General features: G+C 33.1%; 1 protein-coding gene across 2 annotated transcripts in view; it reads right to left on the minus strand.

Moving 5' to 3' along the window:
• Positions 1 to 6,019: 6,019 nt before the first annotated feature.
• Positions 6,020 to 26,569, minus strand: part of LOC129614161 (uncharacterized) — a 37,668-nt gene continuing 17,118 nt past the window's right edge. For both annotated transcript variants that reach the window (XM_055528580.1, XM_055528579.1), the window contains 4 exons: positions 24,127 to 24,692; positions 10,286 to 10,445; positions 6,519 to 6,671; positions 6,020 to 6,410 (listed from right to left, as the gene is read on the minus strand). In XM_055528580.1, coding sequence (XP_055384555.1) covers positions 6,210 to 6,410; positions 6,519 to 6,671; positions 10,286 to 10,445; positions 24,127 to 24,692 — 1,080 coding nt within the window. In that variant the 3' untranslated portion in view covers positions 6,020 to 6,209. The remainder of the gene's footprint in view (positions 6,411 to 6,518; positions 6,672 to 10,285; positions 10,446 to 24,126; positions 24,693 to 26,569) is intronic.

The following is a 26,569-nucleotide window of genomic DNA, read 5'->3' on the forward strand; positions in this document are numbered from 1 at the left end:
AATTACGATCGGTGAATGCTTTCATTCGCCAGATCCAAAATGTTGCTACCGCAAGATATCAGAAAACCTACCGAAAATAATGAGGTTGACACCACACATATGTGCATTGTTTTTGTGTTTTTGCAAAAACAATTGAATTTTCCTATTTTGCAATTTCGGGGTTGTTGTCCATTAATTTATTCAAATGCTCGAATTGGTTTTGGTTCTTTTTTTTCACGCTTAAATTAATAATAAACAATCAATATTTTTTATCTTACTTTACAGATAGTTTAGCTTTTTTCTTTATATCACTATAAATGCTGTAATACGAGTATCCAATAAAAAAACACTTATGTATGTATTATTTTGATTTTTGGTTTTAGTCGACAGATTTGAATGCTCCTTTAGGCGAGGTTGCTAATCATAATATCAAAAATTTGTATTCGCCGATCATAATAAGGGCCTAAATCTTTTATTTATATAATAAAATAAAAAATATCTTTCAGTTTGTCAGACTTTAATACTTATGAATTGAAATTTTTATGGCCAACACAGTTAGCTATTTCAAAAAGCAATTACATCGACCTCATTATATTTCTGTGACAATAAAGTCTTACCTCTAATTTACCATCCCTTTTACGAGTATAAGAGCCTAAAATCAACAGATATGTAAACTGTGAAAAAAAATAAAAAAAAACTTAATTGAATAGTAGTAGCAATTAAGTTTTTTCTTTATTTTTGTTTGTTAAAACTTTTATTAATTAAGACTTAGAAAAAACTGTTTTAAGGGTTTGATTTATATGCATAAAAAATGAACTTTCAAAAGTTATAAGCTTTTATTACTTCGATTTTGGGTAAGTGTAAAATCATAAGAGAAATGAAGTTTAGCAAATTTAACATTACTCTCCTGTAAAATTTTTAAAATGGGACCTGGGATACTTCTGACTCATGGTGACGATAATTAGATTATGTTACTCGTTTAATAGACTTTTCATGATTTGCCGTCATTCTTTAAAAGATTTAGCTATTATGTTTCTTAAAATTTAATGCAAAAATTTTTTTGGAGATGTCATTTCTAATTTTTTTTCAATGTGAAAAAATGTTTTTAAACTTATGAAATACGTTTTATATACGAGTACAAATTTTATTACTCGTACAAATTGTTATTTGGTTATATGTTTAGTTCCACTTAAAGGTTTTTGTTGTTATAGTTTCGTTCTTTTCCGTCAGCGTGGTGAGTGCTTAGTACATTTTCTTAGTGGTACTAACCATTGTGTATGTAATAGGGGCTGCGACCCTACTTTCACCATAAGGAATAGGGGTGAGGTGCTAGACCTTACTTTGGTTACTAATTTGGGGATCTTAATGGTCAGTAACTGGATGGTATCGGAGGAGTCTTCCCTCTTGGACCGATGCTGGATTCGTTTAAGGATAAATTTGCAACTGGAGGGGGGGGGGGGAGCAGCCGTCCTGCAAATTTTAGTAGACCATAATGGTGGTGTAACGAAATTGGTGAATCCAGGAGGAAGGTAAGGAGGCTACATAATTTAGCGATTCGGGGTAGCAGCCCAACCATGTGGGATGAATATAAGAAGGAACTGTAGGCTTTTCAGTACACAATAAGGAAGGTCAAACGGAGGTCTTGGAGGAGCTATTGCACGTCATTGGTGCAATAGCAATACCAATGAGGTTGAAAGATTAAGGAAGCTACTATCGGTGGAGCCACTGGTACCTGGTTTTATTAAAAGAGATTACGGTACTTGGGCTGGCTCTAGTATAGAAACGCTTGAGGAACTGATGGATTCACTTTCTGGGATCAATTCCCTACGGATAAGGAAGAGCTAAAGTCAGAGGGGTCCCGAGGAGAGGAGCGGTCTTTGGGTAAAGAACGTACGAGTTTTGGTTAAAGAAATTTTTATGGGGGAGAGAATACAGTGGGCTATTAAGTCTTTTGGCCCCTACAAGTCTCCGGGAACGGATGGGGTGTTGCCTATCATTGATTGCTTGGTGGTAATTTTTCGTAGCTGCCTGTATATGGGGTATGTCCCTAGAGAATGGAGAGAGGTAATGACGCTTTTTGTCAGCACGAGGGGTTTCCGACCAATCAGCTTATCGTCTTCTTTGCTGAGGACTATGGAGAGGTTAGTGGAAAAATACATAAGGAATGAGGAAAGGGAGTCGGGTCTGTCAAATGACCAGCATGCCTACAGAAGAGGGAGATCTGTGGAGACGGCGCGTAAGGAAGGTGAAGCGCAAGTAAGGTGAGGATGTTGTCGATGAGAGGCACCCTTCAAGGTGGTCCTGTTGTCATGTCTCTGGATCCTGGTTATGGAAGGTTATCTTAGGCTCATGGATATAGTGGGTGCAGAGTTACTGCCTATGAGGATGATGTGGCAATCCTGGTCTCAGGTAAGTATCCGGAAGTAATGAGTGCAATAATGCAGTGGGGCCTTGACAGAATGAATAGCTGGGCGCGAGGATGCGGTCTCTCATTGAACCCCGCAAAAACGGGGCTGGTATTGTTCACGAGGAAAAGGAAGGTGCCTGGGTTTGCCCAGTCGAACTGGGTTTGGTGGGTTGTGCGCCATACCTGGGCGTAATTATAGATAGTAAGCTGCTGTGGAGGGAAAACATAGAGAATAGGGTAAGGAGGGCCACGAATGCGTTGTTTGCTTGCAAGGGCACGGCTGGTAGACGTTGGAGAGTGAGTCCTCGGCTGGTATACTGGTTGTATGAGTGTGTGGTTAGGCCTATGGGGCATTGGTCTGGTGGCCAGAAGTGCTTCGGAATAGGGAGAGGAGGAAGTTGGAGAGGGTCCAGCGTATAGTGTGTTTTGCGGTAACTGATGCATTGTGTACTACATCCACTTTAGGTTTGGAGGTTAATCTCAACTTGGATCCGGTGAGTGAACAGGTGAAAGCAGTGGCTGCGAGGAGTACCTTGAGGCTACAAGCAATAGGCATACTTAAAAACAGGGAATACACACACAGTATAATTCTGAGAGAATATTGAATGGGGCCTATGGACATTAGGCCTGATTTTATGATGCCATATATCGATTGGAGAGTGGATTACGGGGGGCAGAGATTTTGGCGGTGTCATGGCGGCGGAATTAGATGCCATTAAACCGGTGGATTGGGGCCCTCGCGTCCTATTCGGTTGGGTCGATGCGGGGGGGCACTTGGAGCACTTTGAAATATGTGCAGGGTGACTGTATGCTGGGTTCCCGGTCACAGCGGGATACGGAGTTGTTAGATGGCAGATCGTCTTGCGAGGGCTAGGGCGAGCGGACATGCTGACATGGCGTCATAGATGGTGAGTGTAGCAGGAGCAGCGGGGTCTTGGGGGCGGAGGCTCGCACGTGTAGGGGGACCAAAACAATGTAAATTTTATTGATTTTAAATTTAAAGGTTAATCCTACTTACAGCGTCATAAAATTTTGATTAAAATTTTACCATTTTGAAGCATACCGCAAATTCTTTACGTTAAAATTTTGTTTTCAGTCTGCAAACTGTCTGACGTATAAAACTTTTTCGGACAGAAATGTAGTAAACTTTTTACCCGTAATTGACTTTAAATTTTGATCATCCGTAAACGTCAAAACAAAAAAAGAATTTTTTTTAGATTTAAAATAATTTTATACTTACATACGAGTACATCAAATTTATTTACTGAATTACTACGTCAGACTGTCCGCATATAAAAAAAAATCTACAATTTTGACGCTTAATTGACTTTTTTTAAACGTTTAAGAATTTAAACTTTGACTGAAATAAAAAACGCAGTAGAGTATTCGAAAACTCAGACAACTCAGATTTTGTAAAATTTGACGTTTAAGAATTTACCAATAGTTTAAACCACATCTGCACTAAAAAATCCGACATGTGGCGGCTATACCAATGGTACAAAACAATACTAATGTCACAAAATTTCTAACTAAAATTTCGCTGAAAAAACAGAGTCACTTTTTTCCGAAAAGACGGACATAGGATATAGGATATTTCCGCTATAAAAAAAGATGCTTTAGAGACAGGATTGATTCGTACTTACGGATTTCAGGAAACAAAAAGCACTCTAACGAAGTCTATGTTTTCACAGCTGCAGGAAAAAAAGTACTTAAATCTAATGAACAAAAAAAAACGTATTTTGTCAAAAGTTGGACTTAGAACACTTCTGATCTAAGGTGACGAAAGTACAACAAATAAATATTTAAGTACTCACTTATAGAATATAGTAAGATTCAGAGGGCTGCGTGTATTGATATTACTGAGGCGTTAATTTCGACGCTCGAATACGCTTCTCCATTTGCTTCCGGTGGAATTACATATCGTTTACCTGGCAGCCAGCTGTGCCTTATACTATACGACCGAGGTAGTACTCTTGCGTCACTACAGGAATGGTCGATGTGATCTAGGACTATTGTATCAGAAGATTGAGCTTCGACAAGAATTTTTGTGTCGACCTTCCTTCTCATGATTAGTTGCTCCTTTAAGGGATTTTGAGGTGGATTTATTCACCGACGGCTCTAAATATCGGCGGGAATGAGGTCGATACTGGAGCTTTCTCTTCGACATTGGGGTCGCCAGATTCGTAACGGCTGACTGACTCGTCCCGCCTTTCAGGCGAAAGCTTTCACCATATTGAAAGCATTTTATATAGTTCTCCCTCTTGGAACTAGTAACCTCGCAATAGTAACCGACAGCCGGGCGGCGATTCTGACTTTAACGTCGTGTAGGGTATTCTCGAAAATGATAGATCAAAGCTTGGTACGACCTTTAATTACTACGTGTACGACTATTAGAATAATACAAAGACGACGTATTAATGTGTGCGATACGAATACGGAATATGGATGATTTTTTATCGTGGAAATTCGATCGCAGGTGGAAATTCTTATTCATACGCGGGGCGGCAAGAAAGATGTGTCCAAAATATGCTCTTAGGAAATGGGATGGACTTTTGAAGATGACCCGAAGAGTATTGTCTGCCTTACGGCAGTCTATACCGCACATTGGCTGATGGGGGGGGGCATGTGACTAGACTGTAATTGCCCTTCAAAACAGTGTGTTGCAGCTGCCGGGAAGTGGACAAGAGGGAGACAATTTTGCACTATCTCTGCGAGTGTCTTGCTCTTGGAGAAAGCAGACTGGTCTCATGAACGGCTTGTGTGGCGGGGCTGGACAATATATCGAATTCAGTATTCCCACTCGGTAAAAACAAAATGTATCCAAAATGTACCCAACCTCTTAAGTAAAATTATTATACTAAGTCGCCTTATTATAAATTAACTCATAATTAATATTAATTTACTTTATTCACCATTAACAGTTTTGTTATTTATAGTAAATTCTTTAAGAAATCACACACATTTTCTACTACATTTTAAATGTAAAAGTTAAGGTCAGAAAATACACACGTATATGTTCTGTAGTTGTTGAACTATGCGGTTAAGACGATTCACCATAAAAACGAAATATAATTCACCATAAAGTATGTTTTACTTTCTTCTAATAACTTTTTTGGAAATAAAGCAATTTCGCGATTTTATTTATTTAGTGTTTGACAATAATTATAATTTAATTTGATAATATTTATTAAGTGTTTGAGAAATAAATGTATCCATATTTCAGCAAAATTTTCAAATGTAACCAAATTCGGCATTTTAGCAGATTTGAGTTCCTTTGTATCCAAGCTAACTTTCAAGCAAAGAATGTATGGAAACAATTGTATTCAAGTGGGAACGCTGAAAGAAGTTTAGCATCGGGAACGTGCTCAATGACGGTCAGGTGATCACGGACACATTTATGCTAATTGGGAGGCGGATGACTTGCTCGGCCATGTCAAGCAACCAACCCACATACTTTCAAGGTATATGGCATGTAGTAGTTTTCATTAAAAAACCATTTCACAGATAACTGCAAAAAATGTCGAACAGTAGGGGGTGTTCGCACTTATCCGTTCCTGCTTCTGAATATATTTTGTAATTTTCGATAAAAAGAAATATATTATTTCGTTATTCCAATAATAAAATGAAGAGGGAGATAATTCCAAAACTTTATTAATTTCAGTTGGTATAAATTTAGTAATTACTTATATATACACATATTTATTTAAATTATTGTTAATATACTCGAAACAAAGCAGAATGTTTGACATAGATACATGCATATGTACCTCATGGTGGTTTAATAGTTTTCGTTAGTCGTGAGCAATCAATAAATGTAATGAAATTAACTACTGTGGGAAAATGCTGTATTTGTGTATGGACCACTATAAATTGAACTTTCTGAATTTGACAAAGTCTTGGTTTTTCTTCTGGACATTATGCATATAACAGCCGCTATTATTGTTAACATCAGTACTAAACCAGCTATCGCTATTGATATAGCAAATGTTTTTTGTGACACACACAATTCATTCTCTCCGTTAGCCTAGATATTACAAATTTTATTTTAAACGTAAAATTAAATATTTATGTATTTATACGTATACGAGTAATACGTACATATGTATAAGTTAAAAAAAAAAAATTTACGAACCTTTTGGCGAACTACATCATTCTCAGTATCTATATCTGCATTTTCATTTACATAGAGACCTGAATAAACCTCTATAATAGCGGGAATATTATCTTCCTCTTTTTTTTCAAAGGTTTGCCGTTTCTCTCGTTTCGAATCGATGCATTCTGATACCTAAAATTAAAGTGCATGTATTAAAAAAATACTCAATGAATTTTGGAACGAAGTAAAGATTTTTTTTTATGAAGTAATGTTAGTTTTCAATACTGTTCAAGTTATCTCCAGATTTATTTTATACAAATTTGAGTTATAAATATAATAAAGTGCAGTTGCACCAAAAGCTAAGTTAAGGCACAATAAAAAAACTCACATTGTGTCTAAAAAATACTATGAAAAATTTACTGTTGAAAAACAAAAATAAAATTCAAATTTTGAACTATGTTCTGATAATGGGCATATAAGATTTTTAAGCTGAAATCTGAAACATTTTAATGGTTTTGTACTAATTATTCATTTGTATAATACATATATATTATAACACGTACTAAACTATATCTAAACAACAGAGAAAAAAAATAGAGTTGACCTTGACAACTCTGTGATACTTGTACGAATTTGTTATCCTATGTGCGAATAAAGATGCCATAACTGACTATGGGACGGACTATGACTTTAAGCTGCCGTGATACCATATTAATTTGTGCAAAATTTCAGTGCTATGTATTTTTCAAAACAATGTGTGTGCCAAACTACTATTGAAGTTGTATGGCAGCTACCAGGAAGAGCCTAGAAATTTTAACGAATTTTATCAAGCACATCGGCCCTACTAATATATTTGCTTGTGTGAAATTTCAATGCCACAGCTTTTATAGTTTCTGAGACATAGACCAATAACTTTTGAAGTTGTACGACAGCTACCAGAAGGAGCCAAGCAATTGCAACGACTTTTATCAAACACATTGGCCCTACTAATACATTCTTTGACTAATTCTACTAATTATTTAAAAATAACTTTTGAAGTTGTATGGCAGGTACCCGAACCGGTGCCCGGATCATGTCCCATTTAAATAGGGTTCTGGCACTTACTACAATAAATCATTTGTGAAAATTTGATAAACTTAGCTCAATTAGTTTTTGAGTTATCGTTGGGACGACGGACAGACAAAGCTAAATGAACTCAGAATTTGACGCTGATCAAAAACATACACGCGGGTCTATCTTATTTCTTACCGTTACAAACGGTAAGGCAAATTTAGTATACCCTTCGAACATACGTTCGTACTGGTATAAAAAGGTACCATACAAATTGATTGATGCTACCTTACCATTTTTCCGAATACGAAAACCGTTTCACAAGAATCGAATTAGATAGTAAGGCTGGTGTTAAGGTTCCTAGTCGTAGTACACTCGAAACATCGCCAAATTTTTCAGAAATATAATATTCTATTTCGTTAAATATTCTAACAGCCCTGCACTCCGGAGAGTTATATATAAAGTTAACACCAGAAAGATTTTTTGTTTAAATAAGAAAATAGCTTCAGGCTAACCAGTAAATGGAAGTTTAAAAAAAATATTCGAGTGTATAAGAAAAAGAATCTGTTTCAGCACGAAACCCTGTGTTGTGAATTTTATATTAAAAAAATTTCATTTTTCAATATAAAATTACGAATTTCGAAGTTGATTTTATTCAGAAAACTACAAGATTTTTAAATAATAACCTATCACATCAAGTGATGCTTCTAACAGAATGGTATTAAATAACTTAGAAAACAGGAAGACGCACCTGCAAAAACTAGTTTCCGCAGCAGTAATATCGAAAATGAAATGCTGCACGTACATGTTAAAAATCTTAACATGCACTTATCTTATTTCAAAAACCGTTGAGATTTAACAACTGAAAAATCTAAAAATAACTCAGTTTTAAACTAAAATTTTAGCCAAACGATGGTGTATTTCTTTATGGGTAACCTTTTTACCCATGGAGCCCAAATTTAAAATAGCAAAACTAAGGATTCCGCATAAGTTTAATACCCATAAATGTAGCTTTTGTAAAGTCAATACTTTTCTTAATTATATATACATAAATACATACAAAAATTAATAAAATTAAATTAATAAAACAAAAAATCGATTCAATGAAAAGTAAATAATTAAGCATAAATAACGAAAAAACGGTTTCAAATTCATTGTTTAATAAATGTAATTCAAGTTTAACTTTATTTAGTGAGATATTTGCATTTGTTTTTTACTTGAAAGTAATGGAATATATAAAAAACATAGAAATACAAAAAAAAGGCAGGGGCTGCACAAAAAACATGGAGGTGGCGCGCCCCTCACCTCTGATATAATATAATACTGTACTCTTTACTTACGCACTTTGTATATTGTATGTGGCGAAAGAATAAAGAGTAAAAGTAAGCTCAACCGGGTTACAATAACTCGGATTATACAGCACAAAAAAAATCATGTTTTCAATCTAGTTCATTTCCATTTCTATTACCATTTATTGCTGTAATTTATTCCAGCCCAAAGTGCTAAAAGTGGTATATATACACATTAATAAAACTAAATTTTAAAAGGATAAATTGTTTTAAAAAAAAATTTAAATTTGTAATCAGTAAGTGCCTATACTATAATCAATTGATATAAATAAATATAAGTTATCGATTTTATATTTTTATTTTAATCTTGCCTTCGTAAATTTGAAGCACACATTTGCTACTCGTATGATATTGCAAGGTGTTTCGCATAAGGTGGCAAATAATTTCAGCGATGATTCTTTGATCAATTTCCAGCAAAAAATTGTTTGGGTGGAAAGGTGTGGCTTCAGAAGTACCCATTTTCAAAATGCAGCCTTTAAAAAAAAAAGGTTCCAGATGTTTCTTGCATATAAATAAATGCTTATAACTTCAGAATCATGCGACATAGAGTAACCATTGCAAACTTATTTTATAGACGATTGATTGTCCCTTATATTCAGTCTAACAAATAATTTGATTTGAGCCATAATTATCGAGATACAGCTCGTCATTGTCAGAATTTTTGTTTTTTTTTTAAATTGTTTTTACAAAACTGGAAAATTTTTGTTTAGTTTTTTTTTTTTCGATGAGATCTAAAAGTTAACCCATATAACATTTTCCTCTCTCTCATATTTTTGCCAAATTACATATTATAGATACTAAGATAAAAAAAATATTTCTTAATGTTGTTTGCACGAAAAATCGACGAAGCCATGATTTCATCTTTAGCATTGCGACTTATTTACCAATGCACGCAAATAAATTATTTTTATACTGTAGGTTTTGAGAAATTTTACGATAAATTAATATTATTATTATTTAATTGTTCTCTCTTCAGAACAAATCCCCTTCTGTTTAAAAACAGATTGACGAAAACATTGATAATACGATATCAATAAAATAAATGGACAAATTTAGTTCTAAATGTAAGGCATATGCACGTAATATGTAAGAACTCTTTTGTCATTTTTGTTTAAGAATTGTTTGTTATAATTCCTTAAAAAAAAATTTTATATACATAAATGTATATTATGATTTTAATAAGTTCCGTTCCGAAAAAGATAAAAGCTTCAAAGTAAAAACTTTTAAAAGATTTAGCTTAAAACCAACCTATAAACTTTTTTTCTATTACATGCACTTTCAGGAACACAAGCACTCGAAAAGAAACGCTTGTAAAAATTCCAATTTTAACAAATTTGGAAATATTAACACAAAATTTAAAGAAATTACTAGTAATCAAAGTTGTTTTGTGAGCGAATAATTTATTACCTTAAAGCATTCTGAATTTTTAACATCGCAAAGCTTAACGTTGCATTGATAATACACCGAAGTGGTATACGGGAATTTATGAGCTGGAAATACAACACTGGCTGAAATTTTGTCACCTGCATAATTGAAGGGGCCCATAATTTCATCATCGGTTGGGCAACTGTAAATATAGAATATGTATTTAATAGTTTTAATTTTATACCTTCAAAGAAAAATTAAAATAGGAAGAGGTAGTTTTGACTGTCTCAATTTATAAAAATGCTAAGATAAAAGTTTTCGGTGACTACACAATAACTGAGTCCCATGGACTGATTGAAATTTGTAAAGAAAATGACATGCTTTTTACATGAAACGAAACTTTCGGAAGCAATCGATTCAAGAACTTTTAGAGATTAACGATTTTAGGATAATAAACTTTTATGTTTTTATTCATACAGACAAAATATTTATGAATAATAAACAAAGCGTAATTTCGTAACAAGGTAAAACGTTTCAGTCAATCTTAAACAACTAAAATACTCCCTTAACCTTGATAAGCTGACAATATTTTTTTTTATTTATTAATTTATTGCTCCAAAAGATATTTTCCAGGATTCTCTGTCAACAAATGATATCTACATTTTTGCCATTTCGAGTAAAATACCATTGAATTTTTTTGCGTTATTTTTGTTTTACTAAAACACTAGTGAAAGTTTAGTGAAGGTGGTTTAAAAGTTAGCGCAACCATCGTGTATTTTCGGTTATATGCTTCATCTTTGGAAAATAACATGAAATAAAAAAATGGGAAAAATATTTATTCTGAATTTTTCCAACAATTTAGGTATGTACATATAGGTTGAACAGCTCCCCGAGGGGTAAACTTCCCCTCTCCCTCATTAGAACCAGCCTGACTTCCTCAGAAACCGGCCAAGATCTCTAGCATTACATTCGCTAGGTCCGTATCCCACCAAAAAAAGTGGGACCCAAGAAACCTCTGCCTGGAGTTCGCCAAAGCCGGACACAAGTACACAAGGTGGGTCACCGTTTCCTCCTCCTCCTCGTCACAGCATCTCCTACAGAGATCGTTTGCGGGGCGTCCCATCCTTCAGGCATGGTCACCAATCAGACAGTGGCAAGTCAAAAACTCTATCACTGCGCTAATATCCCGCCGGAGAGATATCAGATCCTTTGTGCGACGCAAGTCTGGCTTTGGCCGCAACTTGCTTGTCGCGTTACACGTTGTTCCATTCGCCCATCTGAGATTGGTACGTTCCACTGCTGCACTGCGTAAATGGCAAGTGACTTAAAGGCATGCCAAGGTGCTCATTTCCAGGTAGAATTCCGAGAGCCGTTCCATGTCTCGCAAGCTCATCCGCCTTGCAGTTCCCCGAAATCCCACTGTGTCCGGGAACCCAAACCAAGTTTAACTTGAACTGTCCCGCCACCTCTTTAAGAGACGACCTACAATCTAGGACCGTTCTAGACGTAGAGGTCTTCGACTCTAGCGTCTTTATTATGGCCTGACTGTCCATGAAGATGCTAGCGCTGCCCACGGTTACCACGTGCTCGCCAAGCCAGCCTCTTCAATTGCAACCAGCTCTGCTTGAAAACCCTTCCGCTTCTACCCTTCCGTCAAGTTTGGATCCATTCGTGTAAAAACGAATGGAGCCGTCCCTGGCGTCAGCTTTGCCGCGGCAGGTCTGAGACCCGAAAATTTTTCACGAAAGAAAACATGGGAGAAGCCGAATTAATTTCCTCCACCCCGTGCCCCTACCCGTGCTACTACCAAGTCATCGTAGGCGACCACCTTATAGCCTTCCCCCTCCAGGAGTACCAGTAACCGATATATTATCAAGTTCCAGAGAAAATGAGAAAGCACACCCCCTTGCGGAGTGCCCCTTTCAACAGAGCGTTCAATGCATTTCCGATCAGGGTAGTCAGGCAGCCATGAATTGAGAGCTCCGACAGAGCTCGAGAGATACACCATGACTCGACATTATTGAAAGCGCATTCAATATCCAGGAAGGCAACCAGTGTTAAGGGAAATTTCAATGTAGTGTATGAAGGAATGTAGGGGCGCTTCCGTTGACCCACCCTGCCGATACGCATGTTATGCCGCAGACACCCACCTCGGGTGTCTGCTCCTTATGTATGCGTCTATAAATTTTTCCAATATTTTTAGTAAAAACGATGTTAGACTGATTGGTCTAAAATCCTTTGGGCAGCTGTGAGAGCTCCTCCCAGTTTTAGGAAACAACACTACCCTGGCAACACTCCATGATTTGGAATGTGAGCTAGAATTCGTAGATAATTTTCAGCCAGTGCAAGATGACCTCCGTCGCATTTCCCGCAGGTCCTATATCGTCCGGGCCGGTAGCGTGCCGCTAACTCATTAAGGAGGCAAAAAAGAGCCGCCATGATGGTCCGATGAGTTAAATGCTCTTCGCAAAAAATGCAGAAGTCAGTTCAACAGAGCAAAGCTAAGCTGGACATCATCTGATTAGTACGCATAAAAGAGTGACCTTAGGAAATAAAAGCTTCAGGTGAAAAGGACGCAGCGATCCTCCTGGAGGAAGTTTTGTTGAAGAATTGGCGGGGCTGCGAAGGTATCTAGACTTGGAAGGGTCTTGGCAAGTGAGCCAGTCGTGCTCCGCTTCGGAGTCCTTAAGGCTGCTTATGGATGCGCACTTCTCAGAATTCTTAGGGAAATCTATTCCGCCGACGAATTTTATTCCGGAGAAGTGGTCACCGAAAGAGGAATTCTTTGGGTCGTCCGCAGTCCTATATCATCCGGCCCGGACGCCATTTCCCAAGAGATCGCTTAGCGAGTCTCTGAACTTTGACCAATCAGTCCTTTTGCGGTTTCTGAAGGTCAAGGGAGCATTCTGGTTAGTTACCAACTCGAATTCTATATAACGATGGTCAGAAAACAATTGGTTAGTTATAATACTGGATAATAAACTACTGGAAAAATTAAATGTAAGTATCATGTTCTGAAAGAAAACCATAGTTTTATAATGCAACTTGTATTTACAGAGATGTCGATATAATTTAATCTTTTCATTTGTACCTTTAGTATTAATGTTAATGATATTTGATGTTTATTGTAATTATATGGAGGATAATAAAAACCTTTCCTAAATATTTTTATGTTTATAAAACTTACAACTATATTAAAATTAAATATTACCCTATTAAAATTATCGCTAAATCATTTTTAATCCTAAAATAAGTTTCTAATAAGAGGACTTTCTGTCAACTTTTCATCAAATATTATACCAAGGTATCTAATGTCAGTCCAGGCTATTTCGCTAGTGTCGATTTTTAGTGCTCTATTTACTAAAAAACAAACCTTATCTTTTAGTGATTTTGATAGATTTATATTCCTATTCGAAAACTCGTAATGATTTTTTCGGAATATATTCTCAACAATTTTTTCATCTTATTTAATTTTAATAATATTTTCAAATATTTTTGAGAATTTACGCAACAAACTGATAGGACGATAACTAAAAACATCTTCAACAGTTGTGTTAGGTTTAACTATAGAAATAACTTTAGCTTCTTTCCACTTTGTTTGAAAGTAAATAAAGCGGGGGTATCCATTTAGAATTTTAGTGAATCATAATTTTAAAATTTTTGGTAATTTTTTTATAAATTTGAAATGCGTTCAATGCTAGGGGCCTTATTCAATTCCGAAATTATATTATTTACTAAATTGTATGTGATGTGTGGAAAATTTTCAACACAAAACTTGTTAATTTCATTTACAGAAATTACAACTTTTCTTGCAGTAAATAAATGACTTAAACGAGCAGTTATAAACAATTTATGTTTTTCGCAAAAAATTTGGGCTAAAGCGTTTGCTAATATCTAATTAACCATTTCTTCTTGCGATAGTTATTTATTTCAGTTTCAATTAAATATTTGAAATGATTTAATTGTACAGTGTGCAAAAAATCCTATGTCTAATAAATTTCCTTCTTATAGAATTTAATTTTTTAATAAGACCTATAGAGGAAAGTTTTTATTTTAAATTTTAATTAGCTTTCTTGATTTGGCATATTCAATAGCTGTCAATGTTTGCGAACTAAGCTGGGATAACGCGTTGTTATCTCAGAGCTCTTATCAATATGATAAGAAGATTTATAAAATCATCAGTGTTAAAATTTAAAAATGATTCCTTAAGTTTTTTTTTCGTATGTTTTATCCAGTTTGAATTTTTATAATCAAAATGAGTAATCTTATACAAATATGCACCATCGCTTATTTTCAATAGTACAGGTAAACTTGCAGATGAAAGATTTATATCAGTCACAAGCTGAGTGAAAAATTTTGAGAAGTTTGTTAAGAAAAAATTTATTGCATACGTATGTTGTAAAATGCAGGCGTAACGTGAAAAAACGTACATTGGTAAGGTATAGTGAATCTACCGGTTGAAATTAAGTCCTGCAGTGCGTTGCTCCATGTGTATGCACGAAAGCATCTCTGTTTCGTGAGTTTAGATGACCTACTAATTAAAAAACTTCCAGTGACACGGAAAATGAGTAAAAGGTCCTTTCTAAAAAAAAATTTGATGCCTGATCTATCAGTATCTCTTAAGTTCAACTTATTAATATAGTTTTTTGCTCCTGAAAAGTATACAAAGAAAAAAGAGTTTTAATACTTTATTTTTCAACTTAATTTGAAAACCAACTTTTTTTTATAAGTTTTTTATATTTAATGCTGGTATCGGACAATGTTCTAGATCTTTTCTGACCAGTATATATACACAAACGCAAACTTAATTTTATTTTTAACCCATGTTTCCTCGGTGGGTTGGGGTGTAGAAATACCCACAGCAGGTCCGTTACATCAGGAAAGTGGGCCAATGGTCGATTCGCGTATATGGAGAAGCTGTGTAAGGAGTTAAAAGATGAGATCTGCAAATTTAGGGCCGAAAAATTAAGATTATTGCGACTGCAAAATGGAGTTTTAAATAGCAGCGAGAAAGACAAAATAAGTGCGATCGTGTGTGAAACAGAGGAGGAAGGGTTGGAGACAGAAGCCGATTAGTTTCATTTTTTTTTTATGTAAATCAACATAATGCTTGCAAAGGATATTATGACATATTATGTTAATTAATATGTTAAGTTTATATAGAACCTAATGTGTATATGACATTAGGGTCTATATGTATATTTAACTTCATTTCAGTATGAATTTATTCTTGCAGAACTTTACTATATTCATACTAAACATATAATTTATGCAGATTGAACAAGTGCTAGAGGTAGAGAGACGAACTTTGTATTTTTTGTTTTAAATTTAAGTTCATATCATTTCAAATCATTACTCATTATTGATTGACTATAATGAGCACTGCAGGTATATGGACGTAATTTTTTATATTTTGCGAGTCAACGACTTAACTTATCTAAGTTTTGGTGAGCAAATCTAAAACGAAAAATGGTGACCATAAGAAAACTTATATGCGTTGAATCATTGCTGAACATACGGATAACTAAGTAACGCAGAGGTAAATTTGATTTATAAGGAGAAAAAAAAGCTTAAAATTGTATATATGTAGCTCTTTTACTATACATATACCAAGTTTCCCTAAATTGTAGGATTACACCTGTGATACTGCGACACCTGTGATACGATGGAACTCAACGTAAATATTTTTTACAGTAATGAAGCTCAATATGTTAATTTTGCTTTAATGTTTTCGAAAATATTTGATATTAGTGCGATTCGCACTAGGGGCTTCTAGTAAAATAGATAAAATAGAATATTTTCAGCACATGAGGGGACAAGTTGAGCCTCTTAGAAATAATGGGTCCATCCTGTAATACAAGAGATACTTAAAGTTCGGACATATACAAAGATTTTTCCCAAGAGAACCTAAATGTTTTAAATGTGCTAGTATTCATATGTTATAAGGAAGATAATTTTGAGGTCAGGTGTGTAAACTGCAACGAGGCAGACCCTGCTCGTTACCAAGGCTGTTTATTGGCTAAGAAATTACAAAAAATGAGAATAAAAGAAATCGGCCGAAACGAGTCCTAGGAAAACATGAAGGGACTCCAAGAACTATAAATGCTTTTACATCAAATAAGGTATGGTGTTACATACTCAGAAGTGGCTTTCAAAATTGCGAAAAATTGTATAAATAAAGGAAGGCATGAAAACTAAAGAAATTGACAATAATATCGCACAATGCAAAATTCTAGAGAAGTTGACGGTAGCATACCCACGTAACATTTTAGTGCGCTAAATATTGGAAAACGTCTTATAAGGCTCTTTTAACACTTCCAAGCAAAAGTTTTAGTTCTTTAGAGATGTTTCCTTCTTATAAAGGGAATATTATTTTTATAAAAATGTTTTTATACCACTTGCCAACAACTGCTGTAATAGGACTTTCTGCAAGTGTGTAAGTAATGTTGTAATAAGTGTATAGCTGCGGGGTCCTATAACAAAACCCAAAACGTTTTTCGAACAATTGTATTGTGAAAACAATAATAATCTTGCTATAACATTGCAGCATTCGTATAATATCATCAATAATTTTATTATAAGGATAATTTTTGAAAATCTTTTATTTTTTCCATGATTTATTACAAGTGCCCCAATAGGAATTTCAAATTGACAAGAAACACTAAATTTACAATTATATAGATTTTGTAGTGTTTGTGGTGTTTTTGTATTGTCATTTATTTTTGAAACGTTTCAGACTTCTACAACCTACTTTATAGAAGAAAACTAATTTCAAAAACTTGAAAAGGAACGGGCTTTAGGTAATCGTTAATTCTAGCAAACATTTCTTTTTAATATTCAGTTATGTTGTGACGCTGTACAAATGCCAGGCTCAACTTTTTTGCATTTAAATGTTTATGGTTTCTTTAAAATAGCTCTTTGAGAGGTTATAACTTTTAGAGAAAAGAGGGATATAGCTAAAACTTTTCTTCTACGGAAGTAAGAAGATCTATTTATATATTATGAAATTTCAGCTTTGTTTCTTCAAGGGTAAAGAAGTTTTGCAAACTTGAACACGGACAGAGGGAAACTATAAGCACTTATTTTCAAATTTTTTGAAGAGTTCCAAAAAAATGAAATAAAAATAACTGAAAGACTAAATAATCAACATCCTTAACATCAAATTCAACAACATCATTTTTAAAATTATTTAAATATATTTTGTAAAATCCTCAAATTATTAAAATTTCGATTTTTTTTTGATTTTTTTTTTACTTTTTGTGTTTGTTGTTTTTATGTTTATTTTGTGCTCAAAAGAAAAAAAGTCCCTTTTTATTCAAAAAATTCTTCAATGGTTGATAATTTTTCCGAAACATAATTCTTTTTTTTTTATTGGTATGAAAAGAAAAGTTCCTTTTATTCGGAATAAAATAGTTTTTTTTATTTTTGCTAATATATTTCGTGCGCTACATACACACTTTATAAAAGCTGATTTTCTTCTAATTAAGACAACAAACAATAAAAATTAAAATCTATTAAAATTAGGAATATTATACCTAACTTAATATAATTATCTACCTGACTTAATCTAGAATTTGATTATTTATTTATATTTTTTTTCTTTTTAATTAAACTCACTTTAGTGGGTTTAAATAATGTTCTAGTTATTTTTAAAATCATAATCATCTTCAAGGCTTGGTAAAAAAAAATCAATAACATCAAGAATCTTGTTAGTGTCAGTAGGCCAATAAGTAAAGTGGAGTTTTAGCAACAAACTAGCTCTTGATTAGCTTTTTTTAACTCTTTTCCTCTAGTTGAGGTGATTCTAGAACCTCTATCTATATGTTTGGCACTATAGTCACCTCCTATTAGATATCTGTGTCCATGTTTGTACAGGAGATCCTTAAAAGTGTTTTTTTTTTTGTAATGCTGCAATTTGGTGGACAGTATACAGCACCATCACTAAAGCCCTGCAGTAGATTTAATTTTTATCGAAATAAGTTGAATTTCAGCTGTTTCTATCTTGAATTCCTCATTAAGTTTTATACTTTGTTTTATTAGGTAGTGCAATACTCCTCTTGGCTGATTACTGGGATATACAGCTTTATAGCAATCATAGCCTTTTATTTTAAGGCCCGTATAATATGTCAAATGAGCCTACGATAGCAAACAAATATCCATATTTCTCGTTTCGAGAAAAACTTCTAATTCTTTTTTTTTATTAAGAACACCATTAGCGTTCTAAGTTACTATTCGTATCTCATTTACGTACAGATTTTCTTAATTTTTTTAGTCTCCCCGTAAACACCTCAGTGTATCTATTTTCTATTTTTAATAATCTTACTATGTATCATTTGCGTAATGCCTGCGTCAGTTCTTTTCATTTGCGGGGTTTTGTTCTCAGGTTCCTTATTATTCTTATATTCTTTTTTGCTTTAAAGTGCCTGTGAATATGATATTTTCTTTAACACCTTGCTAGGTGTTGTTATTCTGGCTATTTTTGGAGCTCTTTGCTCATTATTGGCAAATAAAAAATATTTGTACTTCCTTAATCATAATACAAACTTCCTCAATAAATACTTTTCTAATAGTAGTTTTCAAAATTCAAACCATGTCAAATATCAATTGATTATCTGTACCCATTCTCTGACTACAATTCTTAAATAAATAAACATAAAAATTGTGTTACGTAACCAGATGTAATAATTAAGAAAATAAAAATAAAAAAAAAATGTTTACCTCCTTTATTCCTGTCTACTATTTCTTAGTTTATGAAAATTGAAATTATATTAAATTAGTAAACGTACCTATTCATATACTTCATAAATTATGGTAAAATAAAAATAAATTGCATTTTAAATGTAATATGAAATTTAAAAAATTAGAAAACAAATTTTATCATTGTTAATAATAGCGTCTTCTGTGAAGTTTATTTTATTCAAATGTTCTTTTTGCTTATAAAAATATACTAATTATAGAAGCCCCTATTGCGAATCGCAATAATTTCAAATATTTTTGAAAACATTAAAACAAAATTAACACATTGAGCTTCATTACTATAAAAAATATTTACGTTGAGTTCCATCGTGTGACCCATAGGCAAATTTAACAGGATTCGTAGAGTGCCTACCCACCTATGAGGGACTTACTTTAAGTCCCTGTATCACAGGTGTAATCCCGCAATTTGGGGAAGCTAAGTATATGTATAGTAAAAGAGCTACATATATACAATTTTAAGTTTTTTTTCCTTAGAAATTAAATTTATCTCTGCGTTACTTTGTTATTCGTATGTTCAGCAATGATTCAACGCATATAGGTTTTCTTACGTTCACCATTTTTCGCATTTTAGATTTGCTCACCGGTAATACAAGTATAATGCATGTACATTAATAATTCATTTAATAAAGGAAGGAAAATTAAAACTTAGATAAGTTAAGTCGTTGACTCGCAAAATATAAAAAATTACATTCATATACCCGCAGTGCTCATTATAGTAAATCAATGAGTAATGATTTGAAATGACATGAACTTAAATTTAAAAAAAAAAATACAAAGCTCGTCTCTCTACCTCTAGCACCTGTTCAATCTGCATAAATTATATGTTTAGTATGAATAGAGTAATGTTCTCCAAGAATAAATTCATATTGAAATGAAGCTAAACATACACATGTCATATACACATTAGGTTCTATATAAACTTATCATATTAAATAACATAATATGTATGTCATAATATCCTTTGCAAGCATTATGTTGAATAACATAAAAAAAAAGTGATATGAACAACAGATAACCGACCGGAAGACATTGTCTAGTTTAGCTAAAATGTTACCTAAGACTTCTCATTTTATGCTTCCCTGATTTTAAATTCCCTGAAAAGTTCTTCAGTTAGTTTTCGTAGCAAACAGAACTCAAATTTTTAATTTCAAGAAATTAAAAATTCAGATATGTTAACAAATAAATTTCGGCCCCTGGTTCGGTTTTCGAGCTCTGACACTTTCAAAAAAATTATTAGTTCATGGTGCTAACACCCTGAATTTAAATATTAAATTTCAGGGAAATTGAGTCGTTATTTCTTTTTATATGGGCAAAAATGTAAACTTGGCCCGTATTAAAAGTTCTATTTCTGACACCTGATTTTGACTTATGAAATTTCAAAAAAATCTATTTCAAATTTTAATAGTAAAAATCCAGTTCCCGAGATCTGAAATGTCCTAAAAATCAATAGAAATGTGACATAACCGAAGTTAAACCAGATATGAATTTTCATGGAAATCGGTTGAGGCGAAATTGAGACAAAGATCTGTACATACCTATTGTATGTGCAGACCATATGCCTCTGGTATGGAACGCGGTCGGTAAAAGCTTCAATAAGTACAATAATATATAAATATGTTATTGCCTAAGAGTGCATCTATGGTATGTAAGAACCCTGTACCTGAAACCCGAGAGAATTAAAACCTTTCCGTATCCTTCATCTGTTAACAAACTGAAAATGTTGTTTTTTATCGTTTTTTTTATTTACTTATGTTTACATTAAGCAAACTTCTTTTTGAGTATTACTTTAATTCATATGCGTTATTCTGCAACAAATCTTTGTACAAGTTATAATTATGATATATGAACATACCTTAAATGTTGGAAAAATTTAGAATAAATTTTTTTCCCTTTTCTTTTTCTATGATATTCTTCCGAAGATGAAGCATATAACTGAAATTACACGATGGTTGCGCCATCGGATTTAGCTTGTATAATATAATATAAATTAGGCTCTATTGTTATTTATTATTATTGTTATTATTATTATTGTTATTGTTATTATTAATATTATTATTTAGTATTATTATTGTTATTGTTATTATTACTATTATTGTTACTTTTATTATTATTGTTATTATTATTATTTTTATTATTTTTATTAGCACTTTTCCAAAAATTTTTTGAAAAAAAGTGCTTATTAGTTTCACTCTGTCCGTCCGTCCGTCCGTCCGTCCGTCCGTCTGTCCGTGTGTCTGTTTACAAAACTTCTACATTCTTAAAGATAGAAAGCTGAAATTTAATACGTACATAGATCTTTACTAGAAACTTATTTTCGTAGAACAAAATTTTTACCTATCTCCCCCCCTCTAGAAGTTATACCCCCCCAAAGCACTAAAAATGGCCTATTTTAACTATTTGTTGCAATGAAACCACAAGCATTTTTGAAATTTTGCAAACGCAGAAAGGCAGTGGCTTGCTTCCCCTATCGCGGTATACTATAGTTAAACTTTAGAAAAACAAAATGGCCGTTCAAATTTACCGTTATCTAAAGTCCTTTTTTTCCAAATTTTTGATGTCGTTTTTCTTCTAGACCCCAGCCTGTAGAAGCCTGAAATTTTAGGGGCTTTTAGACATTAACAAGTAGTTCATTTCGTTAGAAGAAATTTTTTTTCCATCTCCACCCCCTCTCAAGTTATGGCCTCTTGAAATTTGTAAAATTTGCATTTTTGACGCCTTATATTTCTGAAACCGCAAGTTTTTTCAAATTTCTATAAACGCAAAAAGTTAACGGTAAATTCTATGACATTAAAAAATATAATTATTTTTCTTAACTCACACAATTAACCCTTAAAATCGAGGATTATGTTAACCCCTGTTTATATTAAATTTTGCTTTATTTCAAAGACTGCATAAATGGTTCATCCTAAATATATGCAATCCTAGAAATAGTTTCGTTTATAAATGAAAATAATTTTAATAGTGTGGTGGATATACATAGACTGTTTTTAAAAGCAGTACTTTCACCTGTTAAAGGGAAAAGTGCTACAATACAAACCATTGGTTTGACCCAACTTTATTATTATTATTTTTAAATTTAAACTTATTGTTAAACTAATGCCATATATATCTACAGGCCATCAAGCTCAGAGAGCAAATCAAAAATAAATTCCAAATTTATATGGAGTTTGAATGGAAGGTGTGTCGGAATTTATTTGTGTGAAGGAAATCGATCAATATTTTTGGCTCTACTACATATTTTTTGAAAATTAAAATTTAAATTTCAAAAAAATCGGTTGGTAAATACCATACCTGACCAAAGTATAGATTTTGACTAGGACATCTTTATCTCTATTAAAATAATATTGGTTTATAAATTATTGATGAGCCAGTTCATTTGGATTCGTTCATTTGGACGCACTTCGTTGCCAGTAAGTAAAAACTTCTTCGCTTCCTCATTTTGATGATTGGTTAATTTCTCTTTGTGTTTACAGGCAAATTTTTTGATTTCATTTTCAACACATTCTAATTTTGAGGTCCTTATGTAGATCTTCGTTGCGAACATACCTTTGTGCTTCAACAATTTGCCTAAGGATTTTGTTTTTGGGTCTTTGTATGATTTCTATGTTTGTTTTTTTTTTGCACAACCCCAGAGTTGGATGCCGTGAGTCCATATTGGTTTTAGCACTTGTTTGTAAATTAGGGTCTTGTTGTGGATAGACAGCACGGAATTTCTGCTCAAGAACCAATTTAACCTTCTTGCTTTCATGTTCAATTGCTCCTTTTTCATTTTTATATGTTCTTTCAATCTTAGGTTCGCGTCTGGGGTCATATCCAGGTATTTTGCAGTATTTGAATGTTGGAATAGTTTTAGAGTGGACAGTGATCGGAAGTGTTGCAATGTTATTATTTGTGAAGTTTACATGTGTAGAATTTGTCTCGTTCAGTTTCATACGCCATTTCTTTGCCCAGCTAATCCGCAAATGTGCCTATAGTGACTGGGTTCCCCAGAGGTAAATCATTTGTGTATAACGAGTATAGCAGGGGACCAGGGACACTGCCCTGGAGAATCCCGGCCTCTATGTGTTCCAAATCTGAGTACTCTTTAAAAAGAAAATGTTTTCCAAATCTGAGTACTCTTTAAAAAATGAAAAATGCATTTCAAAAAAAAATTGCAATTTTCAGCGCAGACAACCTTTCTTGTCTTCCAAATGGAAGGGTACTGAATTACATATTAAAATTTTTGAATAAAAATATAATTTAAAAATAAATTGAAGAAAAAGTCAGCAAATAACATTTTTTTGGAAGTTCGAGAAAGAATTGTATCCATATTTCAGCAAAATTTGTATAAATTGAAAAAATTGTGAATTGTAAAAAATTGTAGCCAATTTCGATATTTTAGCAAATTTGTATCCACGCTAAATTTTAAAGTCAAAATGTGTCCAAATGGATACAATTGTATCCAAGTAGGAACGCTGGTCGTAAGTCCAATTTTGGCTATTAATAGTAAGGTATTAATTTATAACCGAATTATTAAAGCAATATGGCTATACGGCATCCAAAAATAATATTTAAAAACGAGCGTCCCACAACAAAAAAAACAAAACAAATTACGGCTTTATCTTTAAGCCTCCTGTTAATGTTTTATAGTGTGTTCATTGATTTTAGTGAGTAAATAGTAAGTGTTTAGTATAAATTATTGAATTAAAAAAAAATTGAGAGGTCGTTTGCATATTCGTGATAATTACCATTATTCTTTTGTAGTTTTTTATGTTTTGTGCTACTTTTTAGTGAAAATTGTTTATATGTAATACCTATAAAACTAATTTTAAAAAAAATTGTGTTTTTTTTTCGTTGCGAAGAATTATTAAATGGGTCACTAACGACCAATTGGCAAAAGCAGTGTATTCAGCATTGGGCAGCATTCATTCGCTGTAATTTTGTAAGAGTTGAAACCTTATATCAATGAGGACGTCGTACATGACATTGATTTAATCATTGATCCAAGTTTCGGAAGAAATGCTAATTTTCTTACGTTACTTACATATTGGTTAAGATAAACATCACACACACATCTTACATAGTTATAGATGTTATGTTGGATAATACTTTAACTGGTTATCTGGTATTTAGAAAAAATATCTTACCCATATTCGTTTATCAGTTTTTGTTCTCCCAATCCAAGACCGTCACGAACCACACAATTCGTTACATGAAGACCATAGAACTCTTGTTTTTCTACATATACTAACAGTTTTAGAGGATCACCAATATTTACATTTTCAGCTATCTTATTTTGACTATAAATCTTCATATGAATTCCTGGCATTGGAATGTCAGTATCGATTGCCTCTTGCGTGTCAATAAGAGAATTATTTATATCATTTTTCTGTAATTCACTGCCTTTTATTTCAAAAGCCTTTTCTTTCGAATTTAATGAGTGCGAATCAATTGATCTACCAAAATTTTGCCTTCCATTTTGAGAATAAATCTGAATTTCTGCGTTGGAGGTAAGTTTGCTCTTGTACGCTTCTGGATTTTTAACTGATGTTATGTTGTCTGCTGAAAAATTATGAGGATGAATATTGTTTAAATTAATTGCTTCTCGATTCTTGTAAGTGCAGCGAACGTGGAACCCACGCCCTAAGTCTGTTACTAATTTTAAATGGGGTTGAACAACAATCGTATTAAAGAATTCAATTTCGCCTGAGTCCTGAAACGATGAGATAAAATATTAACGAAAAAGTAAAGCAGAAAAGAATTTATTAAATATACACAAGCGGAATTTCGGAGATGAAACAGATATGGATTAAAATCATTTTTATTCAACCTTGATTCAACTCGATAAACTATATAGATATACACTTACAGAAATTCTGAGAGGCTTTCTTTTAATTTGATTGTTTTAGGAATAAAATGTTTCTGTGCGTAAATACAAAGTTCAAAAATTTTAACTCATAGTTAGGAATTTTATTTACTTAGTTATATATTAATATAATATTATTGGAACTCTGAAGTGAACGTGTTTTGTTTGTACTAGTTCATTCATGTTGAAATTGAAGAACAAACTGAGCAAGTAACATGATCTCAAATTCGGAAGCACGAGTCTTATAACATGGCAAAAAATATCAATTTCTCTATAAAATCGAAGTCGAAATAATCGCAAATAACCATGTCATTATATTCAAATACGGCAGGTGTTGCTGAAAAGGTGAAGGAAACCTTATTAGCTTAAATTCTTCATACCGTTAAGAACTTGAACACTTCTGAGGGCTTTGACAAAAATGTATTAAACATTTTTAACAAAACATTGCTGAAAATTCCTAAATATTGTTGAATATTCTTTTTATATGCCAAGTTCTTAATATGAAAAAGACCAAAGCATGTTCTCACAAAATATTGAATTTAGTCACGCAGCAAGGTGACTTCTATATTCTTAGCATCGAGTAATTGTTTTTTTTAAGCTCATAAAATATAATGATTATTACATTTTTTTGAAAGATTAAACATCAAACTATTCCTTCGCACTTTATAGAATTTGAAAAGTATCACTTTTGCTCGATATTTTAATGCCATATATATCTACAGGCCATCAAGCTCAGAGAGCAAATCAAAAATAAATTCCAAATTTATATGGAGTTTAAATGGAAGATGTGTCGGAATTTATTTGTGTGAAGGAAATTGATCAATATTTTTGGCTCTACTGATTCTACATATTTTTCGAAATTTAATATTTAAATTTCAAAAAAATCAGTTCGCAAATTCCATCTGAAAAATTTATTTAAAAACGAGAAAAAAAGTAGAGTTGACTTTGTCAACTCTGTGATACCCGTACGAATTTGTTATCCTATGTGCGAATAACTAATGTGCCATAACTAACTATGGGGCAGACTATGACTTTAAGTTGCCGTATTACCATATTAATTTATGCAAAATTTCAGTACTATGTGTTTTTCAAAATACTGGTTGTGCCAAACTACTATTGAAGTTGTATGGCAGCTACCAGAAAGAGCCAAGAAATTTTAGCGAATTTTATCAAGCACATCGGCCCTACTAATATATTCACTTGTGTGAAATCTCAATATCACAGCTTTTATAGTTTCTGAGATATAGCCAAATAACTTTTGAAGTTGTATGGCAGGTAGCAGAAGGAGCCAAGTAATTTCAACGACTTTTATGAGACACATTGGCCCTACTAATATATTCGTTTGTGTGAAATTTCAATACCATAGCTTTAATAGTTTCTGAAATATAGTCAAATAACTTTTGAAGTTGTATGGCAGGTACCAGAAGGAGCCAAGTAATTTCAACGACTTTTACCAGGCACATCGGCCCTACTAATATATTCACTTGTGTGAAATCTCAATATCACAGCTTTTGTAGTTTCTGAGATATAGCCAAATAGCTTTTGAAGTTGTATGGCAGGTACCAGAAGGAGCCAAGTAATTTTAACGACTTTTATGGGGCATATTGGCCCTACTAATATATTCGTTTGTGTGAAATTTCAATACCATAGCTTTAATAGTTTCTGAAATATAGTCAAATAACTTTTGAAGTTGTATGGCAGGTACCAGAAGGAGCAAAGTAATT

This window comes from Condylostylus longicornis, unplaced genomic scaffold (genome assembly GCF_029603195.1).
Source record: "Condylostylus longicornis isolate FDR11 unplaced genomic scaffold, ASM2960319v2 ptg000105l, whole genome shotgun sequence".
In the NCBI taxonomy this organism is placed as follows: domain Eukaryota; kingdom Metazoa; phylum Arthropoda; class Insecta; order Diptera; family Dolichopodidae; genus Condylostylus; species Condylostylus longicornis.